Genomic DNA, 25,010 nt, shown 5'->3' with positions numbered 1-25,010 from the left:
CTATATTTAGACTCTCCCAGTGGATCCAGTGCACTGAATACTAATTAAAACTGTGCTCATGTAGCATCTGTCCACAAGGGGGCTCACAAGCACCTCCGAATCCACATTCAGTAGGAAGGTAGGAAACAGGTCGGTGACAGAGGTGTGTAGTTCACCTCTCCTAAGACAGTAAGAATTTTGGTTGTGGTTTGTTAGATCATTCAGTATCTGTTGCAAAAAGATTTTGTGCAAATAGTTCCCATCAATGTATTTTTCATTCAAAAAAATCTAATTGAATTTGTGCTCTCTTTCATGAATCCGGATGTTAATTCTGAGCTTGTACTATTGTCTATCTTCTGTGCTCAAAGAAAGTTAAGCCACTTGATAGCTCAGGGTTTTTGAAGTGGGTTTGATGAGGCATCTATCAATACACCTTGTATTGCCTACAGTAGATGGCAGTCAGCATGACCCCTGTTTAAAAAAGCTAGCATGGAGGACCCACCAACGTGATATAATTCAATGTGGGGCATTATGTGGGAATAATGGAACCTGTACTGTTTACAGAAAATACCATATTGCCCCCCGTATAAGAAGACCCTTGTTATAGAACAACTACCTTTTGTGCAACTTTGTTCCAGTCACTATGTCTCTCCTTCTAGTACTGTCACGGTGAGTGACAGCTGGCCCAAGTCATGAGGGGTACCCTGGCTTTACATAGTGGGTAGAAACAAATACTGGCATTCAATTTCCAAACACCAAATATAAGATGATTCCACTGTTAGATGTATTTTGAGAGGGAAAACTCCTCTGGGGTTCAGACCAGAATGGTATGTAGTGACACACAGGAGTAAAATGTCCTGTATAAAGAAAGGGTGATGCAGAGTTTGAGAGGATAAAATGTGCTTTTTGTTCAAATAAACACTTTAAATCACATAGCTCCTTGTATAGCTTTACTTTTACATCATTTTGAGGTCATATATATGAGATAATGTACAGTTATCAGCTGGTTATGGGAAATAGAATCATTAATTTTCGTACAAAGTACAAACTTCTGCGACAGCAAACTAAAGCAGAATGTTCAAATTGGATTATATGATTACTCTAATATTCATAATTTATTAGATAGGTTAAAATGTGATACATACATGTACATTCTTATTGTTATTGAAAACCCTTTCTGCAGCTATGAAGCTTATGCTCCATGTTGGTATGACTACATGCTTATTCAAGCATGGGCTGTGCTGACCACCATATAAGGTAGGTGATAAACTCAACAATACTTTTTTTAATTTTATGAATGGAAGACACCAATTTCATTATGGAACACACTGATTGGTGCTTTCAGGTACATGGTGTCACAATCAAGTTTTCCCTAATTGTATCAATATTAGAAGTAATGGTTTGTTACTTAAATTACATTAAAGTAGTGTAACCATTGATAGAGCAGCCTTGGACCGTGCCGTCAGATCACACCTACATCCAGTCTGAGGTTTTCACTTACAGTGCAAAAACTTACAGTAAGACTTGTCATTTCATTTCACCAATAATCTATAGTAATATGCAAAACAACATGTACAGTATGAGCACTATACATTGAACATATTTAGGTATATCAACATCAGTCATCCATACTCAAACTAGAAGCTGTCTACTCCAAAAGCCAGTTATGTCGGCCATAAAGTACTATGACTATATTTGTGACTTTTTGTTACTACCCAAACTTTGTATTAAACATATTTACAGACAGTGTGGTTCGTATTTACATTCTGTTCATTGCAAATAATGATGAATAGTAACAATGAGATACATGCAGAGCAAAGGGGTGATAAGCAGGTGAGCAGACACAGAAGAAAACAATATCTCTTCAAATGATTTACAGCAGGAATGATCTTCTTTTGTCTGCTTTTTCTGTTATTGTGCTTCCTATTATTTCAGACTTGTGAACCTTGCAGTCAAAATGAGGAGAATATGAATAAAAAAGTATTGATACAAATAATAAATACCTCATCTGGACTTAGAAGAACATTTTGACAGTGCTATATTACAGAATGAGAGCAATCTATCCTGCAGAGTTGAGTTCTTTTACATCTATTTATTTCCTAAACCTGACAAGGTAAACAACAAAATCACAAAATAAATATAGATGTTGAAGCAGCCATTTTGCCCTGATACCACTCCAGGTTTTAGTACCATTCTGTAGTTGTTAGTTATAGCCTGCTAAACTTTTCTTTGCCAAACAAAATTTCAAGTATGTAACCAAAGATTCTGAATGGAGTCAGAAAATAACAGACAGTGCTGTGCATGTTTTTGAACATATCAAAAGATGTGTACAATATATGACAATGAAACATCTGTAAAGTCCGATACAGTAGGTAAGAGAGGCTCCATACCCTCAGATCATCTGTAGTTTAGATTCATCTGTTGTGCTCAGATAAGAATTGCTCTGCACCTAACTGTCAGCAGTAAGTCTGCTCATTTGTGCTTGGATACATTACATCATGTAGCCTATGCAATGTAATATAAACTGTGCACTTAGTTTTATAGCCACTGTGTATCAAATGTGTGTCCTCAGTGCCTCCTGTCGTCTATATTGCTGTTACTTTTTTATTGTGGCGTTTTTATATCTAGGCTGACCTCACTGTGTTTGCTGATGCTTTTACCTTTTAGAGAGAGAGCCGTGTTTGTTGACTCAGTTCTGCTTTTGTGCTTTCTCTCTTTCTTTCTCTCTCTCTGAATTTGGATGAAAGATGCTTTTGGCAAGATTTGGCAAGAGCTTCTCTTTGTCTATTTAGAAAAATGGGCCTCATGTAGGGGAGAACGGGGCTGGTTGTCACACTTTTTACTGTTTTGATGATTGCTCATCATCAAAACATCTTTCAATAGTCATTCCTACATTAAATTGAAGCTTAAGGTGTTGGCTTGAAATGTGTATCCCTCTCATTTACCAACTCATTGTAACAAAGAGGCAATTAACTATCAAAGACACTCTGACACATTGTGACAACCAACCCCATCACGGGGATGGTTGTCACACACTATGGGGTTGGTTGTCACACACTATGGGGTTGGTTGTCACACACTATGGGGATGGTTGTCACACACTATGGGGTTGGTTGTCACACACTATGGGGTTGGTTGTCACACACTATGGGGATGGTTGTCACACACTATGGGGTTGGTTGTCACACACTATGGGGTTGGTTGTCACACACTATGGGGTTGGTTGTCACACACTATGGGGTTGGTTGTCACACACTATGGGGTTGGTTGTCACACACTATGGGGTTGGTTGTCACACACTATGGGGTTGGTTGTCACACACTATGGGGTTGGTTGCAACAATGGTATTTTAATGGGAAAAATCTTTTAAAAAAGGCAAGAAGGGAGAACTAAATTTGAAAGTTGAATTGCACTGACAAGTGATAGGCCTAAATAACTTCATGCATTTTAACATAAAATGAGCAAGGAGCATCAACAGGAAACACATCTTTAGTCCAGCCTATATAACAAAATAAAGAACAAAACAAATAGACCGAACAATAATGGACTACTCAACTAGGCTACATGCAGTCACTGTCTGAGTTACAGTGATAGCAGATGTAGGGTCTGCACTCAACTCATTTCATCATGCATGATTTTGCCAACATAGGGGTTGGTTATTACATGTGACAAGACAACCAACCCCAAAGGGAATGTGACGACCAACCCCATCTGGAATTTTTTGCCAGCATCAAGGCTAACAACCATCTAACAACTAGTTAGGTAGCTAATAAAAATCTAAACTATAGCTTTCCCCTCACACTTTGTAGGGGTAACACTTGTTTTGTTATAAACCCATCGTTTAAAAGGCTAGAAGAAAAATACTGAGGAGCTGAATATTTACAATTTGTCATGAAAAACACAAGAAGTCCTCTCACCTCAAGTTCAGCTGTCTTACTCCAGAGAAGACTATGTAGGTGAGCTCTGATCCTAATTCTGGAAATGTCCATACCCCAATTTGAGAGATAGTGCCCTCTGGTGGTGAGATATAACGAGTGTGACAACCAACCCGTGTGACAACCAACCCCGTTCTCCCCTACTTCTATAAACTTTTCAAAGTGTTAGTTAGTGGGCCTGCCTCAATGTGGAGTTTGTGTTGTAATTTAAATAATGATAGGATTCCTTTAAGATAACTTAATTTGCTTTTCTGAGTACAGTATACAAGAAAACATATTTCTTTATTGTGAAGGTCTAATTCAAGTAAAAGTTACATTCTTTGATACATTTTATTATTTTCAAAGAAGCAGCTACTGAATGCCCTGGCTCCTGTTGGTCTGCAGTAGTCTCAGTGTTTAGGTTCTCTCCTTACTCTTGGTGTAATTTTTAAAACTGGTGGATTCAGGGACAAAAAGTGAACGTGTTTTCTTTCCAAGTGGTGCTCTTCAAACATATTCGTTCCTCTTAGAGTCTCTTAAATATATGTGTTTGTTTCTGTCTGAATGTATGCATGTACTATGTACATTATATACAGCACATGTAGAAGAACAAAGGTAATGAGAGTCTGTTTGTTCTGCATGTGCAGGGGAAATGTGTTTTAAAGTGTGCATGAACGAAAGAGAGAAGGAGGGCAAAGAGTAGGAGGCAGCCAGGTGTGTGGATGTGCGCGTGAACCCGCTTTGAGCCCCTCACTCAAAACGCTCGTAGTTCCTCGTCTGCCTCACCCGGGGAACCATATCTCTCAGGAGTCTGTGGAGACAGAAACAGGGTCTCACTGTGAGGTATGCAAATGTGAAGAAACTGCTTCTGTGAATGTGAAGTGTTTATCTGGGTCAAACATTGTATGAATCAGTTGTAAATGATTGATGAGCAATGATGGAATATTGAAATAACAAGGACACTTAGATGTTTTCTCTTACTTGACGCCGTATGCCAAAATGATGAGCCCGATAAGAACCCCAATGGTTCCATCCAGAAACCAAACGTCATCATCGTGTTTGAAGACTTCAGCACTGATCAGAATGGAAAATCCCATGACAGCACCGACCAGAGAGTTAAACCCTGAAAGACACAAAAGGGTGGAAATTCAGGTTCTGTTTCATATGTCTGATGATTTGAGGAGCCGCCTCCTCAAGGTAAATTATTCTATAACAATCCTAAAAATGATATGTCAACAGGTTAATGTAGATCAGTGGCAGCTAGTCAATAGAGGGCAAGAAGGGTGCCGCCCCACCACTCACCACGGGGAGAAAGGCAGACCATGACTGAATAATATAATCAAAATTAATTTGATATATATAAAACGTGTAATGGATCAAGATAAATATTTTATATCTAGTGATTAAAAATAATTAGAATTAAAAATGTTCTATGTGTCTAAAGTTACAGATCAGTCATGTACAGTATATCTGGTCTGGGTCACCATCATTTGCACCCTCAGGCCTCCATTGTTGACTTGTTGTTATAAGATGCAGATTAACTTCTCTTCATTACAAGAGAGGAGCTACTGACCACATTACACATCACCAGCCAGCAGGTGGCAGTGAAAAGGCTGTCCCTTAATAGTGACTTGAAGAGCAAGGGATGCAACATGAATTTTGAGAAATGTATTTATTTGTAAAAAAACAAAACATGTTTTATTCATCACATGGACGTGAGCTGTTGGACCTGTGGAAAAAGTCTAACTCTTAAGTGTCAGAGGGGGCAATTCACAAAATACAGAAAGAAAACTTCACAAAGTCTCTGAAAATAATGATGTTTGAGAGGAGATCTTTGCAGGAACAGCTGAGACTTAAAGAGCTTGGAGCTGATCAGCCACTCATCAATATTTCACAGCATTCAAATGACAGAAGAAGACATTACTCTTCATTTTTTCAAGGAGCTTGTTGACAAAAGGACAAATTTCATCTTCCGTCACGACACCGGATCTGATAGGTTTCTATTCTAGTCAATGTGTTAACTTCCACTGGATCCGCTCTGTTGCGTTCCGGCTGCATCTCTGATCCGGCAGGTCGGAGTCCTCCAGATCAGATACACAAGACTTCTATTTTTGCATCCTCATCAATCTCAACAGAGCAGATGGAGCGGGACAGGAAGTCAGGCACCAAAACAAAATGAAAACAACGGTTAATTTTCAGAATAAAACACTCTGTTATCACCAGATCGGAGCGGAGCCAGGCCTGGAGTCAACAGGTCAGAGGTTTTTAGAGGACCAGAAAGACAACATGGATAAGGAGAGGAGGACGAGAATCCTTGATTCAGTGATTACCACGGGAAAGCCTCGGTCACATGACTCCAGCTGTCCAGCAATCCTGCTCCGTGCTGCGTTCTGAAAACGCAACCGGTGGGTGTTGACGGTCGAGAGAGCACGGAGCCGGACCACAGCGGATCGGAGACTGACTAGACATGGATCTGGTGGAAGTCCCGTGTTAGACTGCTTGGCTAATGGCATGATTTGTTAACCTGAGGGCAATGTATCACGTCTTGGTGATACGGATAGCAAGAACAGACAATCGATTTTAAAAAAGGAAAATTGTTACGTATCACAAGGTGTGATTTTATAGTAATTTATGTCCTGTACAACTTTTTTGCTTACTTTTTTTGCTACTGTGAAGTTGCCATCCTGCCTGATTAATAGATGTTAGAAGCCAGGCTATCTACTCCTCTTTCCAATCTAAATGCTAAACTGAGCTAACAGGCTGCTGTCTGTGTCAGCTAGTATTTAGACACTTAGAAAGAGAAACACATGACCCAAACCTTGCGGTTCATTCAGACACACTTTTTACTACATGTAATGGCAGATAAGAAACATTCACAAGAGTACCCGTCCTTTATGAATAAAGAACTATGAATGACTTTAGCACTGAATGACCTTAGCAAAGGTAATTGTTGACTACACCCTCTGAATCTGAGCTATGCTGTAAGCCGCTGATGTTATTATATAATTACATTTCTCCTTGTGCAAAGCCAGCATACTGAGTTATTTTCCTGCCCGCAGTAAGTGTAAAGTCTTGTGGGAAATAAATCCAGGCTCCAAGAACAGCAGCCTCAGGTTTATTGGATTGATGCCCTGTGTGTTCTGAGACCTGGGGATAGCAATGTGAGTAGTGCAGTGTGTGAGTGTGTGTGTGTCCGTGTGCAGAGATTTGTGCACATGTGCTTGTGTCTATGATCAACTAGTGGGGTCGTAACCTATTACATCTTTCAGGAACTTTCTCCTACACAGAAACGAACATGCTTAGATGCTTTTTTGAGTTGTTCCTTCCTTTTAGTCATCATGACATTAACACTCCATTCAAGGTTCAGTCCTTAATTACGTACTTCTTCTACTTCACTTAATTTCATAGAGAAATATTTCACTTTTTAACTGCTGCACATTTGTTTGACATTAATAGCTTCTAACTTTGCAGATTAACAAGCGTAATAAAATGTGATGTACTGTTATAGAGAAATTAAAACATCCAACAGCACTTAAAAAGTAAAAGCCCTCTCTACTCGGATAAATGACGAAAAGGCCTTTTTAAAGTAGATGAATCAGTGATAATAAACCCCTACAATACAATTACAATAATTAAGTAAAATAATGTACATTTTTACCTGGTGTTATTTGATAATAATACATATGATTATGTTAATAAAAGGTTGATTCCTTTTGAAACTTCAATTACATTTAGTTGATAATACTCTATGAACACATGGTGAAGGATTTGAATATATTAAACCACTGTTTGCACAGTTATTTCAACATAATTGAGGATGATTTGAGTAAGTCAGCTCTATAAATATTCAAAAGTTTGTTTGCTTTGGAAACCCTAATTTGAATTTTATTAGTTTAGTAATTATACACAGAGGCAACTGTGGCTCAGGGGAAAGAGCTGAATGTGTGGCAACACAACTTGTAAAGTGCTACAGATAAAGGCTCGATATAAATTGGATCCATTTATTTTGTAATGTGAAATAAATTCACATGGTTTCAAGTACATTTTTAATATGCGTTCCTGATGACCGGAAACCACATTGACATGAATGGGAAAAAGACGATCTTTGCAGCATTAATAAACATGTTTACAGCCTGGTTCAAAAAACGGCTTGGCCCTACAAAGCTAATCTCTCTAATGGCAGACACTGTATGGGGGGGGAATTTTTTTCTAACATGACAGTTCAGAAGGTATTAAGATTCCGAGTTTTTGCCCAAATAAGGACATGACTGACATGACTCCCGGTCGGGAACACATAGCTGTTGGCTATGAGGCTCACACTACATCACACTCTGCTTTGTTGAGCTTTGCATTTCCAATATGGCTGCCGCCGTCGATTGGCTTCAAAACAGCTCTCAGGAACAGATGGGTGATGTCCGGTGACGTCACAGATACTACGTCCATATTTTATACACTCTATGCTTGTGACGCTACGCTGTGGGCGGAGCTCATTACCGTGGCAACAGAAATTGTCGTGGCAGCCACTGACATCACCTGATAGAATTGCCTTTGATGCCTTATGATGTCACAAGGCTAGGTCAAAGGTAGCTATGGTATACCAACTGTAACTCCACCAAGTTGCATGCTGTACTATACTTCAAGAATCAAGATTCAAGAATCAAGATAATTGTAATCCTTCAGTATTTGCATACGTCGTGAAAAGAAACACAGTTTCTCACTTCTTATTTGGTGATTTTTGTTCAACTGTGCAAAGTCAGAAGCCATGTCTCGCAGGAGTTCTCGCCTGATGTCCAGCGGCTACTACAAAGTAGATGAAAATTCTGATGTGAGTTACATGCCAAACATTTCCTACCGGGAAAACTTTACCAAGGTTTTTAAGAAGAGGCATTACAATGGATCTAATGACCCCAGCAGAGCTGAGAGCAATGCTATATCTGAGCTGTGGAACAATGCAGATGACCAGACTGTTTCTCCCATTGGAACCGTGCCTGCCCTGACCCGGTCATCATCTCAGAGTCAAGCACAAATTGCGGATTACTCTAAATTAAGACATCCTCTGATGTTTTTAGCTGATATGTTACTCAGCAGTAAAACTAAGAAGGCCTGTGGTCTTATTCTCCTCCTCGTCATCTTAGTTTTAAGCACTACGATCCTCTTTCCTCTGTTGACCTCTGTCATGTCCAGTATCAACATAACAAAGACCCCATCACAAACCAAAAGTCCTCCTCCCCTTCCTAATCCCAACATCACGCCTCCTACACCAATGGTAGATCCAGCCGTTGTGTCTGCAGCTGTAGAAGAGAAGATGCAACATCGTATTAAAGAGCTGCAGCTGACACAGGAGCAGCTTATCTTGAGGATCCAAGCTTTAGAGACCCAGAGTGCCAAGCTGTCCCAAGATGCAAGCTCCACTTCCGTCCAAGACCAGCTCAGCCCAGATCTCCAACAAGCCAAATACAGAGCAAGTACCTCAGACTACGGACGTCCTATGGCAGATAAGATGGCCGACTTTGCTCTGGAGACTCTAGGTGCAAGTGTAATCTACAAACGGTGTTCGAAGACATATCATACTGGTTCAGCTTGTTTTACCCTGTTTGGTTTCCTTAATTGGCACCTGTCTGAAAGCCCGCGCACCGTCATTCAGGGCCACCCTGTGCTGCTCCCTGGAAAATGCTGGCCGTTTCCAGGTGTTCAGGGGACTCTTGGAATCTCTCTGTCACACCCCATCAGGATCACTCAAGTCACCCTGGATCACCTGCCCCGCTACAACTCCCCCACCGGCCGCATTGACTCTGCCCCCAAAGAATTTGAAGTTTATGGATTGAAAAACAAAGAAGAAGAAGGAACTCTGCTGGGGACATTCACCTATGATAAAGACGGTGAATCAACCCAGACGTTCAAGCTGCCAAACCCCAGTGATGATGTGTATCGACATGTGGAGCTGCGTGTACTCAGTAACTGGGGTAATGACAAACACACATGCCTTTACCGCTTCCGTGTCCATGGACAGATCGCCTCCACATGAGACTCAAGATCCCCTTCAGCAAATGAAAAGATATCCACATCTTGAAATAACAGCCCCCTGACCACCACGCCTCTGCCACTCAGCTATTGATGTCGGGTTTTCTCCGGGTTCGCTCCGGTTCTCCCAAACTATCCTGAATTTAATTGTTATGGATTAATTTAAAAAAAAATTGAATTGTGTAAAAATGTAAAGTGTAATAAAATGTTGTTACATTTCCACTTATTGTCTCTCATCGTCTCTTGCTAATTTGGTAAAAAAGAGTTTTCTTCAGGTCGCTCCAGTTCTCCCACATTATCCAGCAACAGTTTGTGTTAATAATTAAATAAATGTAATAAAACTAAAGTCTTTAGAATCACATCTCTGCTCTTTTTCTTTATGGTGATCTATAAAAGTGTTTTTATTCAACTGTTCCTGAAACTCTAATGATGCTCCACTGGAGTCTGTCTTCAGACGTCGTGAAGCTAACTCACTTCACTCACTCTCTGCTAACGGCACGTTCCCTAACATGAAGCTAACTCACTTCACTCACTCTCTGCTAACAGCACGTTCACTAACATGAAGCTAACTCACTTCACTCACTCTCTGCTAACGGCACGTTCCCTAACATGAAGCTAACTCACTTCACTCACTCTCTGCTAACAGCACGTTCACTAACATGAAGCTAACTCACTTCACTCACTCTCTGCTAACAGCACGTTCACTAACATGAAGCTAACTCACTTCACTCACTCTCTGCTAACGGCACGTTCACTAACATGAAGCTATTTCACTTCACTCACTCTCTGCTAACAGCACGTTCACTAACATGAAGCTAACTCACTTCACTCACTCTCTGCTAACAGCACGTTCACTAACATGAAGCTAACTCACTTCACTCACTCTCTGCTAACAGCACGTTCACTAACATGAAGCTAACTCACTTCACTAACTCTCTGCTAAAAGTGTTTTGTGTTCAAGGCCTCTTTTTTTCTGAAAAGTTACTTTTTCGTTAGTTATTAGAGGTTAAAAACAGGGTTTTACTTCCGGGTTTGCTTTGATTGACAGCTGCTGTAGAGAGAAACTCTGTAGGACCTCGTGACCAAGCAGCAACCTCCGGTCTCAAACGATGAAGCCCATGCGGAAGTGCTATAAACTGCAATACATCGAGAATCCGCTTGAGACTGGCTGCAGAAACACCGGAAACCACATTGACATGAATGGGAAAAAGACGATCTTTGCAGCATTAATAAACATGTTTACAGCCTGGTTCAAAAAACGGCTTGGCCCTACAAAGCTAATCTCTCTAATGGCAGACACTGTACGGGGGGTGAATTTTTTTCTAACATGACAGTTCAGAAGGTATTAAGATTCCGAGTTTTTGCCCAAATAAGGACATGACTGACGTGACTCCCGGTCGGGAACACATAGCTGTTGGCTATGAGGCTCACACTACATCACACTCTGCTTTGTTGAGCTTTGCATTTCCAATATGGCTGCCGCCGTCGATTGGCTTCAAAACAGCTCTCAGGAACAGATGGGTGACGTCCGGTGATGTCACAGATACTACGTCCATATTTTATACACTCTATGCTTGTGACGCTACGCTGTGGGCAGAGCTCATTACCGTGGCAACAGAAATTGTCGTGGCAGCCACTGACATCACCTGATAGAATTGCCTTTGATGCCTTATGATGTCACAAGGCTAGGTCATAGGTAGCTATGGTATACCAACTGTAACTCCACCAAGCTGCATGCTGTACTATACTTCAAGAATCAAGATTCAAGAATCAAGATAATTGTAATCCTTCAGTATTTGCATACGTCGTGAAAAGAAACACAGTTTCTCACTTCTTATTTGGTGATTTTTGTTCAACTGTGCAAAGTCAGAAGCCATGTCTCGCAGGAGTTCTCGCCTGATGTCCAGCGGCTACTACAAAGTAGATGAAAATTCTGATGTGAGTTACATGCCAAACATTTCCTACCGGGAAAACCTCACCAAGGTTTTTAAGAAGAGGCATTACAATGGATCTGATGACCCCAGCAGAGCTGAGAGCAATGCTATATCTGAGCTGTGGAACAATGCAGATGACCAGACTGTTTCTCCCATTGGAACCGTGCCTGCCCTGACCCGGTCATCATCTCAGAGTCAAGCACAAATTGCGGATTACTCTAAATTAAGACATCCTCTGATGTTTTTAGCTGATATGTTACTCAGCAGTAAAACTAAGAATGCCTGTGGTCTTATTCTCCTCCTCGTCATCTTAGTTTTAAGCACTACGATCCTCTTTCCTCTGTTGACCTCTGTCATGTCCAGTATCAACATAACAAAGACCCCATCACAAACCAAAAGTCCTCCTCCCCTTCCTAATCCCAACATCATGCCTCCTACACCAATGGTAGATCCAGCCGTTGTGTCTGCAGCTGTAGAAGAGAAGATGCAACATCGTATTAAAGAGCTGCAGCTGACACAGGAGCAGCTTATCTTGAGGATCCAAGCTTTAGAGACCCAGAGTGCCAAGCTGTCCCAAGATGCAAGCTCCACTTCCGTCCAAGACCAGCTCAGCCCAGATCTCCAACAAGCCAAATACAGAGCAAGTACCTCAGACTACGGACGTCCTATGGCAGATAAGATGGCCGACTTTGCTCTGGAGACTCTAGGTGCAAGTGTAATCTACAACAGGTGTTCGAAGACATATTTTACTGATTCAGCTTGTGTTACCCTGTTTGGTTTCCCTATGTGGCACCTGTCTGAAAGCCCGCGCACCGTCATTCAGGGCCACCCTGTGCTGCTCCCTGGAAAATGCTGGCCGTTTCCAGGTGTTCAGGGGACTCTTGGAATCTCTCTGTCACACCCCATCAGGATCACTCAAGTCACCCTGGATCACCTGCCCCGCTACAACTCCCCCACTGGCCGCATTGACTCTGCCCCCAAAGAATTTGAAGTTTATGGATTGAAAAACAAAGAAGAAGAAGGAACTCTTCTGGGGACATTCACCTATGATAAAGACGGTGAATCAACCCAGACGTTCAAGCTGCCAAACCCCAGTGATGATGTGTATCGACATGTGGAGCTGCGTGTACTCAGTAACTGGGGTAATGACAAACACACATGTCTTTACCGCTTCCGTGTCCATGGACAGATCGCCTCCACATGAGACTCAAGATCCCCTTCAGCAAATGAAAAGATATCCACATCTTGAAATAACAGCCCCCTGACCACCACGCCTCTGCCACTCAGCTATTGATGTCGGGTTTTCTCCGGGTTCGCTCCGGTTCTCCCAAACTATCCTGAATTTAATTGTTATGGATTAATTTAAAAAAAAATTGAATTGTGTAAAAATGTAAAGTGTAATAAAATGTTGTTACATTTCCACTTATTGTCTCTCATCGTCTCTTGCTAATTTGGTAAAAAAGAGTTTTCTTCAGGTCGCTCCAGTTCTCCCACATTATCCAGCAACAGTTTGTGTTAATATTTAAATAAATGTAATAAAACTAAAGTCTTTACAATCACATCTCTGCTCTTTTTCTTTATGGTGATCTATAAAAGTGTTTTTATTCAACTGTTCCTGAAACTCTACTGATGCTCCACTGGAGTCTGTCTTCAGACGTCGTGAAGCTAACTCACTTCACTCACTCTCTGCTAACAGCACGTTTACTAACATGAAGCTAACTCACTTCACTCACTCTCTGCTAACAGCACGTTCACTAACATGAAGCTAACTCACTTCACTCACTCTCTGCTAACAGCACGTTCACTAACATGAAGCTAACTCACTTCACTCACTCTCTGCTAACAGCACGTTCACTAACATGAAGCTAACTCACTTCACTCACTCTCTGCTAACAGCACGTTCACTAACATGAAGCTAACTCACTTCACTCACTCTCTGCTAACAGCACGTTCACTAACATGAAGCTAACTCACTTCACTCACTCTCTGCTAAAAGCACGTTCCCTAACATGAAGCTAACTCACTTCACTCACTCTCTGCTAACAGCACGTTCACTAACATGAAGCTAACTCACTTCACTCACTCTCTGCTAAAAGCACGTTCCCTAACATGAAGCTAATGCCGTTCACTGGCTGCTGAAGCTTCTGATTCACTCAGTGTTTGAGGCTGATGCATAGACTGTAAATAAGAATGGACAGCGTTGCTCCGCAGCTTCCCGTTGTACAGTTCTGAAGCCAAAAAACCCTCTCCTGGGCGCAGCCATTGTGCAGCCAGAGCCTGTGAAGCCACTGTAATAAGCTCCGCCCTACAGTGTAGTGTCACAAGACGCTGTGTGTCCTTCGAAGTTTCACTCTACGGCGGCTGTGAATCAAAGGAAACCCGGATGTAAAACCCCGTTTTTTAAACTCCAATAACTAACGAAAAAGAAACTTTTCATAGAAAAGAGACCTTGAACACAAAACAGTCAAATAATAACTACATATAACCACAGCATACGGAAGTGAGAAATGTTCGTACAACGTGTATTTAGTTTTTAAAGTTTGACTGCGACGGATTTTTTTGACATATACTGCAGCCAGCCACCAGGGGGCAGACACACGGCTGAAAGCCTCGCCGTGTCCGGCATGCTTGGGCTGATGAGGTTTAGTGGTGAAAAACACAATGTTCATTCATTAGTCCACAAACACTTGCTATCTGACATGCTCAATGTGGTGCTCACAACAACAGCTCGCAGCAGATTACCATGAGGCTGTTCGGACAACAGTTGGCGATATTGGCCTAGCGGTATAAGCGCCACACGTATATAGGCTATAGTCCTCATCGCAGAGGTTGCCGGTTTGTCTCCTGGCCGGTCGACCATTTGCTGCATGTCTTCCCCAGGGGAGCAGCCTGTCGGCTGGAAGTGAAGCTTCCACCAAAGCGTCTGCCACCTGGTGGCTGGCTGCAGCATAGGTCAAAAACTCTGTCTCCCCCATTCATTTGAATGGGGCTGCAGTCAAACTTTAAAAAATAAATACATGTGGTACGAATATTTCTCACATCTGTATGCTGTGGTGATATGTAGTTATTATTTGAATGTTTTGTGTTCAAGGCCTCTTTTTTTCTGAAAAGTTACTTTTTCGTTAGTTATTAGAGGTTAAAAACAGGGTTTTACTTCCGGGTTTGCTTTGATTGACAGCTGCTGTAGAGAGAAACTCTGTAGGACCTCGTGACCAAGCAGCAACCTCCGGTCTCAAACGATGAAGCCCATGCGGAAGTGCTACAAACTGCAATACATCGAGAATCCGCTTGAGACTGGCTGCAGAAACACCGGAAACCACATTGACATGAATGGGAAAAAGACGATCTTTGCAGCATTAATAAACATGTTTACAGCCTGGTTCAAAAAACGGCTTGGCCCTACAAAGCTAATCTCTCTAATGGCAGACACTGTACGGGGGGTGATTTTTTTTCTAACATGACAGTTCAGAAGGTATTAAGATTCCGAGTTTTTGCCCAAATAAGGACATGACTGACGTGACTCCCGGTCGGGAACACATAGCTGTTGGCTAGGAGGCTCACACTACATCACACTCTGCCTTGTTGAGCTTCGCATTTCCAATATGGCTGCCGCCGTCGATTGGCTTCAAAACAGCTCTCAGGAACAGATGGGTGACGTCCGGTGACGTCACAGATACTACGTCCATATTTTATACACTCTATGCTTGTGACGCTATGCTGTGGGCAGAGCTCATTACCGTGGCAACAGAAATTGTCGTGGCAACCACTGACATCACCTGATAGAATTGCCTTTGATGCCTTATGATGTCACAAGGCTAGGTCAAAGGTAGCTATGGTATACCAACTGTAACTCCACCAAGCTGCATGCTGTACTATACTTCAAGAATCAAGATTCAAGAATCAAGATAATTGTAATCCTTCAGTATTTGCATACGTCGTGAAAAGAAACACAGTTTCTCACTTCTTATTTGGTGATTTTTGTTCAACTGTGCAAAGTCAGAAGCCATGTCTCGCAGGAGTTCTCGCCTGATGTCCAGCGGCTACTACAAAGTAGATGAAAATTCTGATGTGAGTTACATGCCAAACATTTCCTACCGGGAAAACCTCACCAAGGTTTTTAAGAAGAGGCATTACAATGGATCTGATGACCCCAGCAGAGCTGAGAGCAATGCTATATCTGAGCTGTGGAACAATGCAGATGACCAGACTGTTTCTCCCATTGGAACCGTACCTGCCCTGACCCAGTCATCATCTCAGAGTCAAGCACAAATTGCGGATTACTCTAAATTAAGACATCCTCTGATGTTTTTAGCTGATATGTTACTCAGCAGTAAAACTAAGAAGGCCTGTGGTCTTATTCTCCTCCTCGTCATCTTAGTTTTAAGCACTACGATCCTCTTTCCTCTGTTGACCTCTGTCATGTCCAGTATCAACATAACAAAGACCCCATCACAAACCAAAAGTCCTCCTCCCCTTCCTAATCCCAACATCACGCCTCCTACACCATTGGTAGATCCAGCTGTTGTGTCTGCAGCTGTAGAAGAGAAGATGCAACATCGTATTAAAGAGCTGCAGCTGACACAGGAGCAGCTTATCTTGAGGATCCAAGCTTTAGAGACCCAAAGTGCCAAGCTGTCCCAAGATGCAAGCTCCACTTCCGTCCAAGACCAGCCCAGCTCAGATCTCCAACAAGCCAAATACAGAGCAAGTACCTCAGACTACGGACGTCCTATGGCAGATAAGATGGCCGACTTTGCTCTGGAGACTCTAGGTGCAAGTGTAATCTACAAACGGTGTTCGAAGACATATCATACTGGTTCAGCTTGTTTTACCCTGTTTGGTTTCCTTAATTGGCACCTGTCTGAAAGCCCGCGCACCGTCATTCAGGGCCACCCTGTGCTGCTCCCTGGAAAATGCTGGCCGTTTCCAGGTGTTCAGGGGACTCTTGGAATCTCTCTGTCACACCCCATCAGGATCACTCAAGTCACCTTGGATCACCTGCCCCGCTACAACTCCCCCACCGGCCGCATTGACTCTGCCCCCAAAGAATTTGAAGTTTATGGATTGAAAAACAAAGAAGAAGAAGGAACTCTGCTGGGGACATTCACCTATGATAAAGACGGTGAATCAACCCAGACGTTCAAGCTGCCAAACCCCAGTGATGATGTGTATCGACATGTGGAGCTGCGTGTACTCAGTAACTGGGGTAATGACAAACACACATGCCTTTACCGCTTCCGTGTCCATGGACAGATCGCCTCCACATGAGACTCAAGATCCCCTTCAGCAAATGAAAAGATATCTACATCTTGAAATAACAGCCCCCTGACCACGCCTCTGCCACTCAGCTATTGATGTCGGGTTTTCTCCGGGTTCGCTCCGGTTCTCCCAAACTATCCTGAATTTAATTGTTATGGATTAATTTAAAAAAAAATTGAATTCTGTAAAAATGTAAAGTGTAATAAAATGTTGTTACATTTCCACTTATTGTCTCTCATCGTCTCTTGCTAATTTGGTAAAAAAGAGTTTTTCTTCAGGTCGCTCCAGTTCTCCCACATTATCCAGCAACAGTTTGTGTTAATATTTAAATAAATGTAATAAAACTAAAGTCTTTAGAATCACATCTCTGCTCTTTTTCTTTATGGTGATCTATAAAAGTGTTTTTATTCAACTGTTCCTGAAACTCTACTGATGCTCCACTGGAGTCTGTCTTCAGACGTCGTGAAGCTAACTCACTTCACTCACTCTCTGCTAACAGCACGTTCACTAACATGAAGCTAACTCACTTCACTCACTCTCTGCTAACAGCACGTTCCCTAACATGAAGCTAACTCACTTCACTCACTCTCTGCTAACAGCACGTTCACTAACATGAAGCTAACTCACTTCACTCACTCTCTGCTAACAGCACGTTCCCTAACATGAAGCTAACTCACTTCACTCACTCTCTGCTAAAAACACGTTCACTAACATGAAGCTAACTCACTTCACTCACTCTCTGCTAACAGCACGTTCCCTAACATGAAGCTAACTCACTTCACTCACTCTCTGCTAACAGCACGTTCCCTAACATGAAGCTAACTCACTTCACTCACTCTCTGCTAACAGCACGTTCACTAACATGAAGCTAACTCACTTCACTCACTCTCTGCTAACAGCACGTTCACTAACATGAAGCTAACTCACTTCACTCACTCTCTGCTAACAGCACGTTCCCTAACATGAAGCTAACTCACTTCACTCACTCTCTGCTAACAGCACGTTCACTAACATGAAGCTAACTCACTTCACTCACTCTCTGCTAACAGCACGTTCCCTAACATGAAGCTAACTCACTTCACTCACTCTCTGCTAAAAACACGTTCACTAACATGAAGCTAACTCACTTCACTCACTCTCTGCTAAAAACACGTTCACTAACATGAAGCTAACTCACTTCACTCACTCTCTGCTAACAGCACGTTCACTAACATGAAGCTAACTCACTTCACTCACTCTCTGTTAAAAGCACGTTCCCTAACATGAAGCTAATGCCGGTTCACTGGCTGCTGAAGCTTCTGATTCACTCAGTGTTTGAGGCTGATGCATAGACTGTAAATAAGAATGGACAGCGTTGCTCCGCAGCTTCCCGTTGTACAGTTCTGAAGCCAAAACACCCTCTCCTGGGCGCAGCCATTGTGCAGCCAGAGCCTGTGAAGCCACTGTAATAAGCTCCGCCCTACAGTGTAGTGTCACAAGACGCTGTGTGTCCTTCGAAGTTTCACTCTACGGCGGCTGTGAATCAAAGGAAACCCGGATGTAAAACCCCGTTTTTTAAACTCCAATAACTAACGAAAAAGAAACTTTTCATAGAAAAGAGACCTTGAACACAAAACAGTCAAATAATAACTACATATAACCACAGCATACGGAAGTGAGAAATGTTCGTACAACGTGTATTTAGTTTTTAAAGTTTGACTGCGACGGATTTTTTTGACATATACTGCAGCCAGCCACCAGGGGGCAGACACACGGCTGAAAGCCTTGCCGTGTCCGGCATGCTTGGGCTGATGAGGTTTAGTGGTGAAAAACACAATGTTCATTCATTAGTCCACAAACACTTGCTATCTGACATGCTCAATGTGGTGCTCACAACAACAGCTCGCAGCAGATTACCATGAGGCTGTTCGGACAACAGTTGGCGATATTGGCCTAGCGGTATAAGCGCCCCACGTATATAGGCTATAGTCCTCATCGCAGAGGTTGCCGGTTTGTCTCCTGGCCGGTCGACCATTCGCTGCATGTCTTCCCCAGGGGAGCAGCCTGTCGGCTGGAAGTGAAGCTTCCACCAAAGCGTCTGCCACCTAGTGGCTGGCTGCAGCATAGGTCAAAAACTCTGTCTCCCCCATTCATTTGAATGGGGCTGCAGTCAAACTTTAAAAAATAAATACATGTGGTACGAATATTTCTCACATCTGTATGCTGTGGTGATGTGTAGTTATTATTTGAATGTTTTGTGTTCAAGGCCTCTTTTTTTCTGAAAAGTTACTTTTTCGTTAGTTATTAGAGGTTAAAAACAGGGTTTTACATCCGGGTTTGCTTTGATTGACAGCTGCTGTAGAGAGAAACTCTGTTGGACCTCGTGACCAAGCAGCAACCTCCGGTCTCAAACGATGAAGCCCATGCGGAAGTGCTATAAACTGCAATACATCGAGAATCCGCTTGAGACTGGCTGCAGAAACATCGGAAACCACATTGACATGAATGGGAAAAAGACGATCTTTGCAGCATTAATAAACATGTTTACAGCCTGGTTCAAAAAACGACTTGGCCCTACAAAGCTAATCTCTCTAATGGCAGACACTGTACGGGGGGTGAATTTTTTTCTAACATGACAGTTCAGAAGGTATTAAGATTCCGAGTTTTTGCCCAAATAAGGACATGACTGACGTGACTCCCGGTCGGGAACACATAGCTGTTGGCTATGAGGCTCACACTACATCACACTCTGCCTTGTTGAGCTTCGCATTTCCAATATGGCTGCCGCCGTCGATTGGCTTCAAAACAGCTCTCAGGAACAGATGGGTGACGTCCGGTGATGTCACAGATACTACGTCCATATTTTATACACTCTATGCTTGTGACGCTACGCTGTGGGCGGAGCTCATTACCATGGCAACAGAAATTGTCGTGGCAGCCACTGACATCACCTGAAAGAATTGCCTTTGATGCCTTATGATGTCACAAGGCTAGGTCAAAGGTAGCTATGGTATACCAACTGTAACTCCACCAAGCTGCATGCTGTACTATACTTCAAGAATCAAGATTCAAGAATCAAGATAATTGTAATCCTTCAGTATTTGCATACGTCGTGAAAAGAAACACAGTTTCTCACTTCTTATTTGGTGATTTTTGTTCAACTGTGCAAAGTCAGAAGCCATGTCTCGCAGGAGTTCTCGCCTGATGTCCAGCGGCTACTACAAAGTAGATGAAAATTCTGATGTGAGTTACATGCCAAACATTTCCTACCGGGAAAACCTCACCAAGGTTTTTAAGAAGAGGCATTACAATGGATCTGATGACCCCAGCAGAGCTGAGAGCAATGCTATATCTGAGCTGTGGAACAATGCAGATGACCAGACTGTTTCTCCCATTGGAACCGTGCCTGCCCTGACCCGGTCATCATCTCAGAGTCAAGCACAAATTGCGGATTACTCTAAATTAAGACATCCTCTGATGTTTTTAGCTGATATGTTACTCAGCAGTAAAACTAAGAAGGCCTGTGGTCTTATTCTCCTCCTCGTCATCTTAGTTTTAAGCACTACGATCCTCTTTCCTCTGTTGACCTCTGTCATGTCCAGTATCAACATAACAAAGACCCCATCACAAACCAAAAGTCCTTCTCCCCTTCCTAATCCCAACATCACGCCTCCTACACCAATGGTAGATCCAGCCGTTGTGTCTGCAGCTGTAGAAGAGAAGATGCAACATCGTATTAAAGAGCTGCAGCTGACACAGGAGCAGCTTATCTTGAGGATCCAAGCTTTAGAGACCCAGAGTGCCAAGCTGTCCCAAGATGCAAGCTCCACTTCCGTCCAAGACCAGCTCAGCCCAGATCTCCAACAAGCCAAATACAGAGCAAGTACCTCAGACTACGGACGTCCTATGGCAGATAAGATGGCCGACTTTGCTCTGGAGACTCTAGGTGCAAGTGTAATCTACAAACGGTGTTCGAAGACATATCATACTGGTTCAGCTTGTTTTACCCTGTTTGGTTTCCTTAATTGGCACCTGTCTGAAAGCCCGCGCACCGTCATTCAGGGCCACCCTGTGTTGCTCCCTGGAAAATGCTGGCCGTTTCCAGGTGTTCAGGGGACTCTTGGAATCTCTCTGTCACACCCCATCAGGATCACTCAAGTCACCCTGGATCACCTGCCCCGCTACAACTCCCCCACCGACCGCATTGACTCTGCCCCCAAAGAATTTGAAGTTTATGGATTGAAAAACAAAGAAGAAGAAGGAACTCTGCTGGGGACATTCACCTATGATAAAGACGGTGAATCAACCCAGACGTTCAAGCTGCCAAACCCCAGTGATGATGTGTATCGACATGTGGAGCTGCGTGTACTCAGTAACTGGGGTAATGACAAACACACATGTCTTTACCGCTTCCGTGTCCATGGACAGATCGCCTCCACATGAGACTCAAGATCCCCTTCAGCAAATGAAAAGATATCCACATCTTGAAATAACAGCCCCCTGACCACCACGCCTCTGCCACTCAGCTATTGATGTCGGGTTTTCTCCGGGTTCGCTCCGGTTCTCCCAAACTATCCTGAATTTAATTGTTTTAGGATTTATTTAAAAAAAAATTGAATTCTGTAAAAATGTAAAGTCTAATAAAATGTTGTTACATTTTCACTTATTGTCTCTCATCGTCTCTTGCTAATTTGGTACAAAGAGTTTTCTTCAGGTCGCACATTATCCAGCAACAGTTTGTGTTAATATTTAAATAAATGTAATAAAACTAAAGTCTTTAGAATCACATCTCTGCTCTTTTTCTTTATGGTGATCTATAAAAGTGTTTTTATTGGGGACCTGAAGGGGGCGCAGTGGATGTAGAAGTGTCTCACGGTCTCTCCCTGAGAAAGTAATTGATTCGTTTATATTTTGGCACTTTTCTCTAATACTATCTAGCTAAATAGTTTACTGGGAATCTTTTGGTTGGATTTAAGTTTTTTATATCCCCTACCTTCCCACAAATGTCATCCGTTCGCAACAAATCGGAGCCCTCTAAGGCAGGCCGCAAGCCTTGGCAATCACCTGAACCTGACCTCCCAGAATCGCAAGATGCTAATGGGGCTATGCTGCGTAGCATTAAGCAGACGATGGATGACCTGCGAGCAGAAATAGCGGAGGAATTCAACTCTTCAATCTCAGAGACTGTGAGGAGAGAGCTTGCGACTGCCTTGGAACCGTTTGAACACAGGCTTTCTTCTCATGATGTCACTGTTAAGGACTGATCACAACAACCAACTAACGAAGCCTCCAAGCTACTGTGACTGCGCTGAACGGTGCGGTGGACTCTATTTCTAAGAAGTGCGAGGACCTAGAGGGACGCGCTAGATGGGATAACATTCGTTTGGTGGGTCTTCCCGAAGGGTTGGAGGGTCCTTGCCCCACGGAATTTACTTCCCACCTCCTGTAGGACCTGCTCGGACTTGAGGAGAGGCCGATACTGGACTGAGCTCACCGCACCTTGCGTGCTAAGCTGAGAGAGGGGGAGCCACCTCGTGCAATGGTCATAAGAGTAAACCTATTTCAAGCTAGAAATCACATTCTACGGCAGGCTAGGGAGGCGTCCCCTCTGTCATATAAAGGAAGGAGGATCTCAATCTTTCGGGACTTTACGCCGCCAGTGGCCAAGAACCGCGCTGCGTTCACTCGGGTTAAGAAGGAGCTACATTCATGCCCTAACGTCAAGTTTGGACTTCGCTACCCTGCAGTGCTTTACATCACATTGCCGGACGGGCAGGCCCACAAATTCAACGAACCAGAGCTTGCAATGGACTTTGTGGAGAAGAAGTTGAAGAGAGCTGTTAATCCGGACACTGCCTAACGGGACCGATGCTTCAGTGGCCATAGTGACGAGCTACGCTTTTTTTCCCTCTCCATGTCCATGGACAGATCGCCTCCACATGAGACTCAAGATCCCCTTCAGCAAATGAAAAGATATCCACATCTTGAAATAACAGCCCCCTGACCACGCCTCTGCCACTCAGCTATTGATGTCGAGTTTTCTCCGGGTTCGCTCCGGTTCTCCCAAACTATCCTGAATTTAATTGTTATGGATTAATTTAAAAAAAAAATTGAATTCTGTAAAAATGTAAAGTGTAATAAAATGTTGTTACATTTCCACTTATTGTCTCTCATCGTCTCTTGCTAATTTGGTACAAAGAGTTTTCTTCAGGTCGCACATTATCCAGCAACAGTTTGTGTTAATATTTAAATAAATGTAATAAAACTAAAGTCTTTACAATCACATCTCTGCTTTTTCTTTATGGTGATCTATAAAAGTGTTTTTATTGGGGACCTGAAGGGGGCGCAGTGGATGTAGAAGTGTCTCACGGTCTCTCCCTGAGAAAGTAATTGATTCGTTTATATTTTGGCACTTTTCTCTAATACTATCTAGCTAAATAGTTTACTGGGAATCTTTTGGTTGGATTTAAGTTTTTTATATCCCCTACCTTCCCACGAATGTCATCCGTTCGCAACAAATCGGAGCCCTCTAAGGCAGGCCGCAAGCCTTGGCAATCACCTGAACCTGACCTCCCAGAATCGCAAGATGCTAACGGGGCTATGCTGCGTAGCATTAAGCAGACGATGGATGACCTGCGAGCAGAAATAGCGGAGGAATTCAACTCTTCAATCTCAGAGACTGTGAGGAGAGAGCTTGCGACTGCCTTGGAACCGTTTGAACACAGGCTTTCTTCTCATGATGTCACTGTTAAGGACTGATCACGATAACCAACTAACGAGCCTCCAAGCTACTGTGACTGCGCTGAACGGTGCGGTGGACTCTATTTCTAAGAAGTGCGAGGACCTAGAGGGACGCGCTAGATGGGATAATATTCGTTTGGTGGGTCTTCCCGAAGGGTTGGAGGGTCCTTGCCCCACGGAATTTACTTCCCACCTCCTGTAGGACCTGCTCGGACTTGAGGAGAGGCCGATACTGGACTGAGCTCACCGCACCTTGCGTGCTAAGCCGAGAGAGGGAGGAAGGATCTCAATCTTTCGGGACTTTACGCCGCCAGTGGCCAAGAACCGCGCTGCATTCACTCGGGTTAAGAAGGAGCTACATTCATGCCCTGCTACCCTGCAGTGCTTTACATCACATTGCCGGACGGGCAGGCCCACAAATTCAACGAACCAGAGCTTGCAATGGACTTTGTGGAGAAGAAGTTGAAGAGAGCTGTTAATCCGGACACTGCCTAACGGGACCGATGCTTCAGTTGCCATAGTGATGAGCTACGCATTTTTTCCCTCTCCACGCTCTGTCGCTGCGGGCGGACAGACAGTAAGAGTGCTGCTCTTTTTACATGAGAACAGTTTGTATGATCTCTGTTTTGTTTCTCTCGTCTTACTGAGTTTATCTGTATTTCTGAGGGTTGAATAGCTGCTGCCTCGTCTTATGTCCTAGTGCCTGACACACGAGTGCATTAATGTTTCTCAGGACATGCCAAGAGTTTTAGCAGATGACTATTACTCGGGGTAAACGCGTGAGTATTTGGGAGAAATGGCTCGCATCCCGTTTGGGGGGATTGTTTCTGTCAAGGGGGGAGGGGGGATGTTCCAGTGTTCTGTGTGTAGTGATATTGTTCTCGCTGTCACTCTTTTGCCACTTGTTTGTGCCCACTTTTATTTATTTTTTCTTGTTTGCTCTTTTATTTTTCTTATTCTTTCTGCCCATTGTCTGACCACACCTTGCAATATGCTGCTTATTAGAAAATCGTATGACTCTCACTAATATGGCGTCAGCATTGAAAGGGGGTGACATTAAGTTTACTAGCCTTAATTGTAAGGGTTTGAATAATCCTACTAAACGGGGTAAGATTTTACATTTCTTTCATCACCTGGGTGCCCAAATTATTTATCTACATGAAACACATCTTAAATCTCCAGA

At 43.0% G+C, this 25,010-nt stretch overlaps 4 protein-coding genes across 5 annotated transcripts in view; 3 read left to right on the top strand and 1 right to left on the bottom strand.

The window, feature by feature from the left end:
* Window positions 1-4,177: 4,177 nt before the first annotated feature.
* The window catches only part of LOC117820167 (transmembrane protein 163-like), a 153,804-nt gene continuing 132,971 nt past the window's right edge, over window positions 4,178-25,010 (bottom strand). Inside the window, exons 9-10 of the mRNA XM_034693848.1 lie at window positions 4,875-5,016; window positions 4,178-4,704 (exon numbers count right to left, since the gene is read on the bottom strand). Of these exons, the coding sequence (XP_034549739.1) occupies window positions 4,644-4,704; window positions 4,875-5,016 (203 nt within the window). The 3' untranslated portion in view covers window positions 4,178-4,643. The remainder of the gene's footprint in view (window positions 4,705-4,874; window positions 5,017-25,010) is intronic.
* Window positions 8,494-23,245, top strand: LOC117820162 (SUN domain-containing protein 2-like). 2 transcript variants are annotated; one of them, XM_034693841.1, is made up of 2 exons: window positions 8,494-9,903; window positions 23,015-23,245. In XM_034693841.1, exons 1-2 carry the CDS (start codon window positions 8,656-8,658, stop codon window positions 23,027-23,029), a joined length of 1,263 nt encoding a protein of 420 aa, XP_034549732.1. In that variant the 5' UTR covers window positions 8,494-8,655; the 3' UTR covers window positions 23,030-23,245. The 2 variants fall into 2 exon arrangements, with proteins under 2 accessions (XP_034549732.1, XP_034549731.1); XM_034693840.1 differs by lacking the exon at window positions 8,494-9,903 and adding an exon at window positions 11,599-13,037.
* On the top strand, window positions 16,099-17,331 carry LOC117820166 (SUN domain-containing protein 1-like). The gene has a single exon (XM_034693847.1). The coding sequence runs from the start codon at window positions 16,151-16,153 to the stop codon at window positions 17,114-17,116; it is 966 nt and encodes a 321-aa protein (XP_034549738.1). The 5' UTR covers window positions 16,099-16,150; the 3' UTR covers window positions 17,117-17,331.
* LOC117820164 (SUN domain-containing protein 2-like) lies at window positions 20,085-21,748 on the top strand. Its single transcript, XM_034693842.1, has one exon. It carries the CDS (start codon window positions 20,267-20,269, stop codon window positions 21,527-21,529), a length of 1,263 nt encoding a protein of 420 aa, XP_034549733.1. The 5' UTR covers window positions 20,085-20,266; the 3' UTR covers window positions 21,530-21,748.

This window comes from Notolabrus celidotus, chromosome 10 (assembly GCF_009762535.1).
Source record: "Notolabrus celidotus isolate fNotCel1 chromosome 10, fNotCel1.pri, whole genome shotgun sequence".
In the NCBI taxonomy this organism is placed as follows: Eukaryota; Metazoa; Chordata; class Actinopteri; order Labriformes; family Labridae; genus Notolabrus; species Notolabrus celidotus.
Note: the sequence above shows the minus strand (reverse complement) of the source record. Positions and strands in the feature narration are given on the sequence as shown.

Coding starts and splice junctions, on each gene's coding strand:
- LOC117820162 (XM_034693841.1), top strand. CDS start 8,656: ATGTCTCGCAGGAGTTCTCGCCTGATGTCCAGCGGCTACTACAAAGTA.
- LOC117820164 (XM_034693842.1), top strand. CDS start 20,267: ATGTCTCGCAGGAGTTCTCGCCTGATGTCCAGCGGCTACTACAAAGTA.
- LOC117820166 (XM_034693847.1), top strand. CDS start 16,151: ATGTTTTTAGCTGATATGTTACTCAGCAGTAAAACTAAGAAGGCCTGT.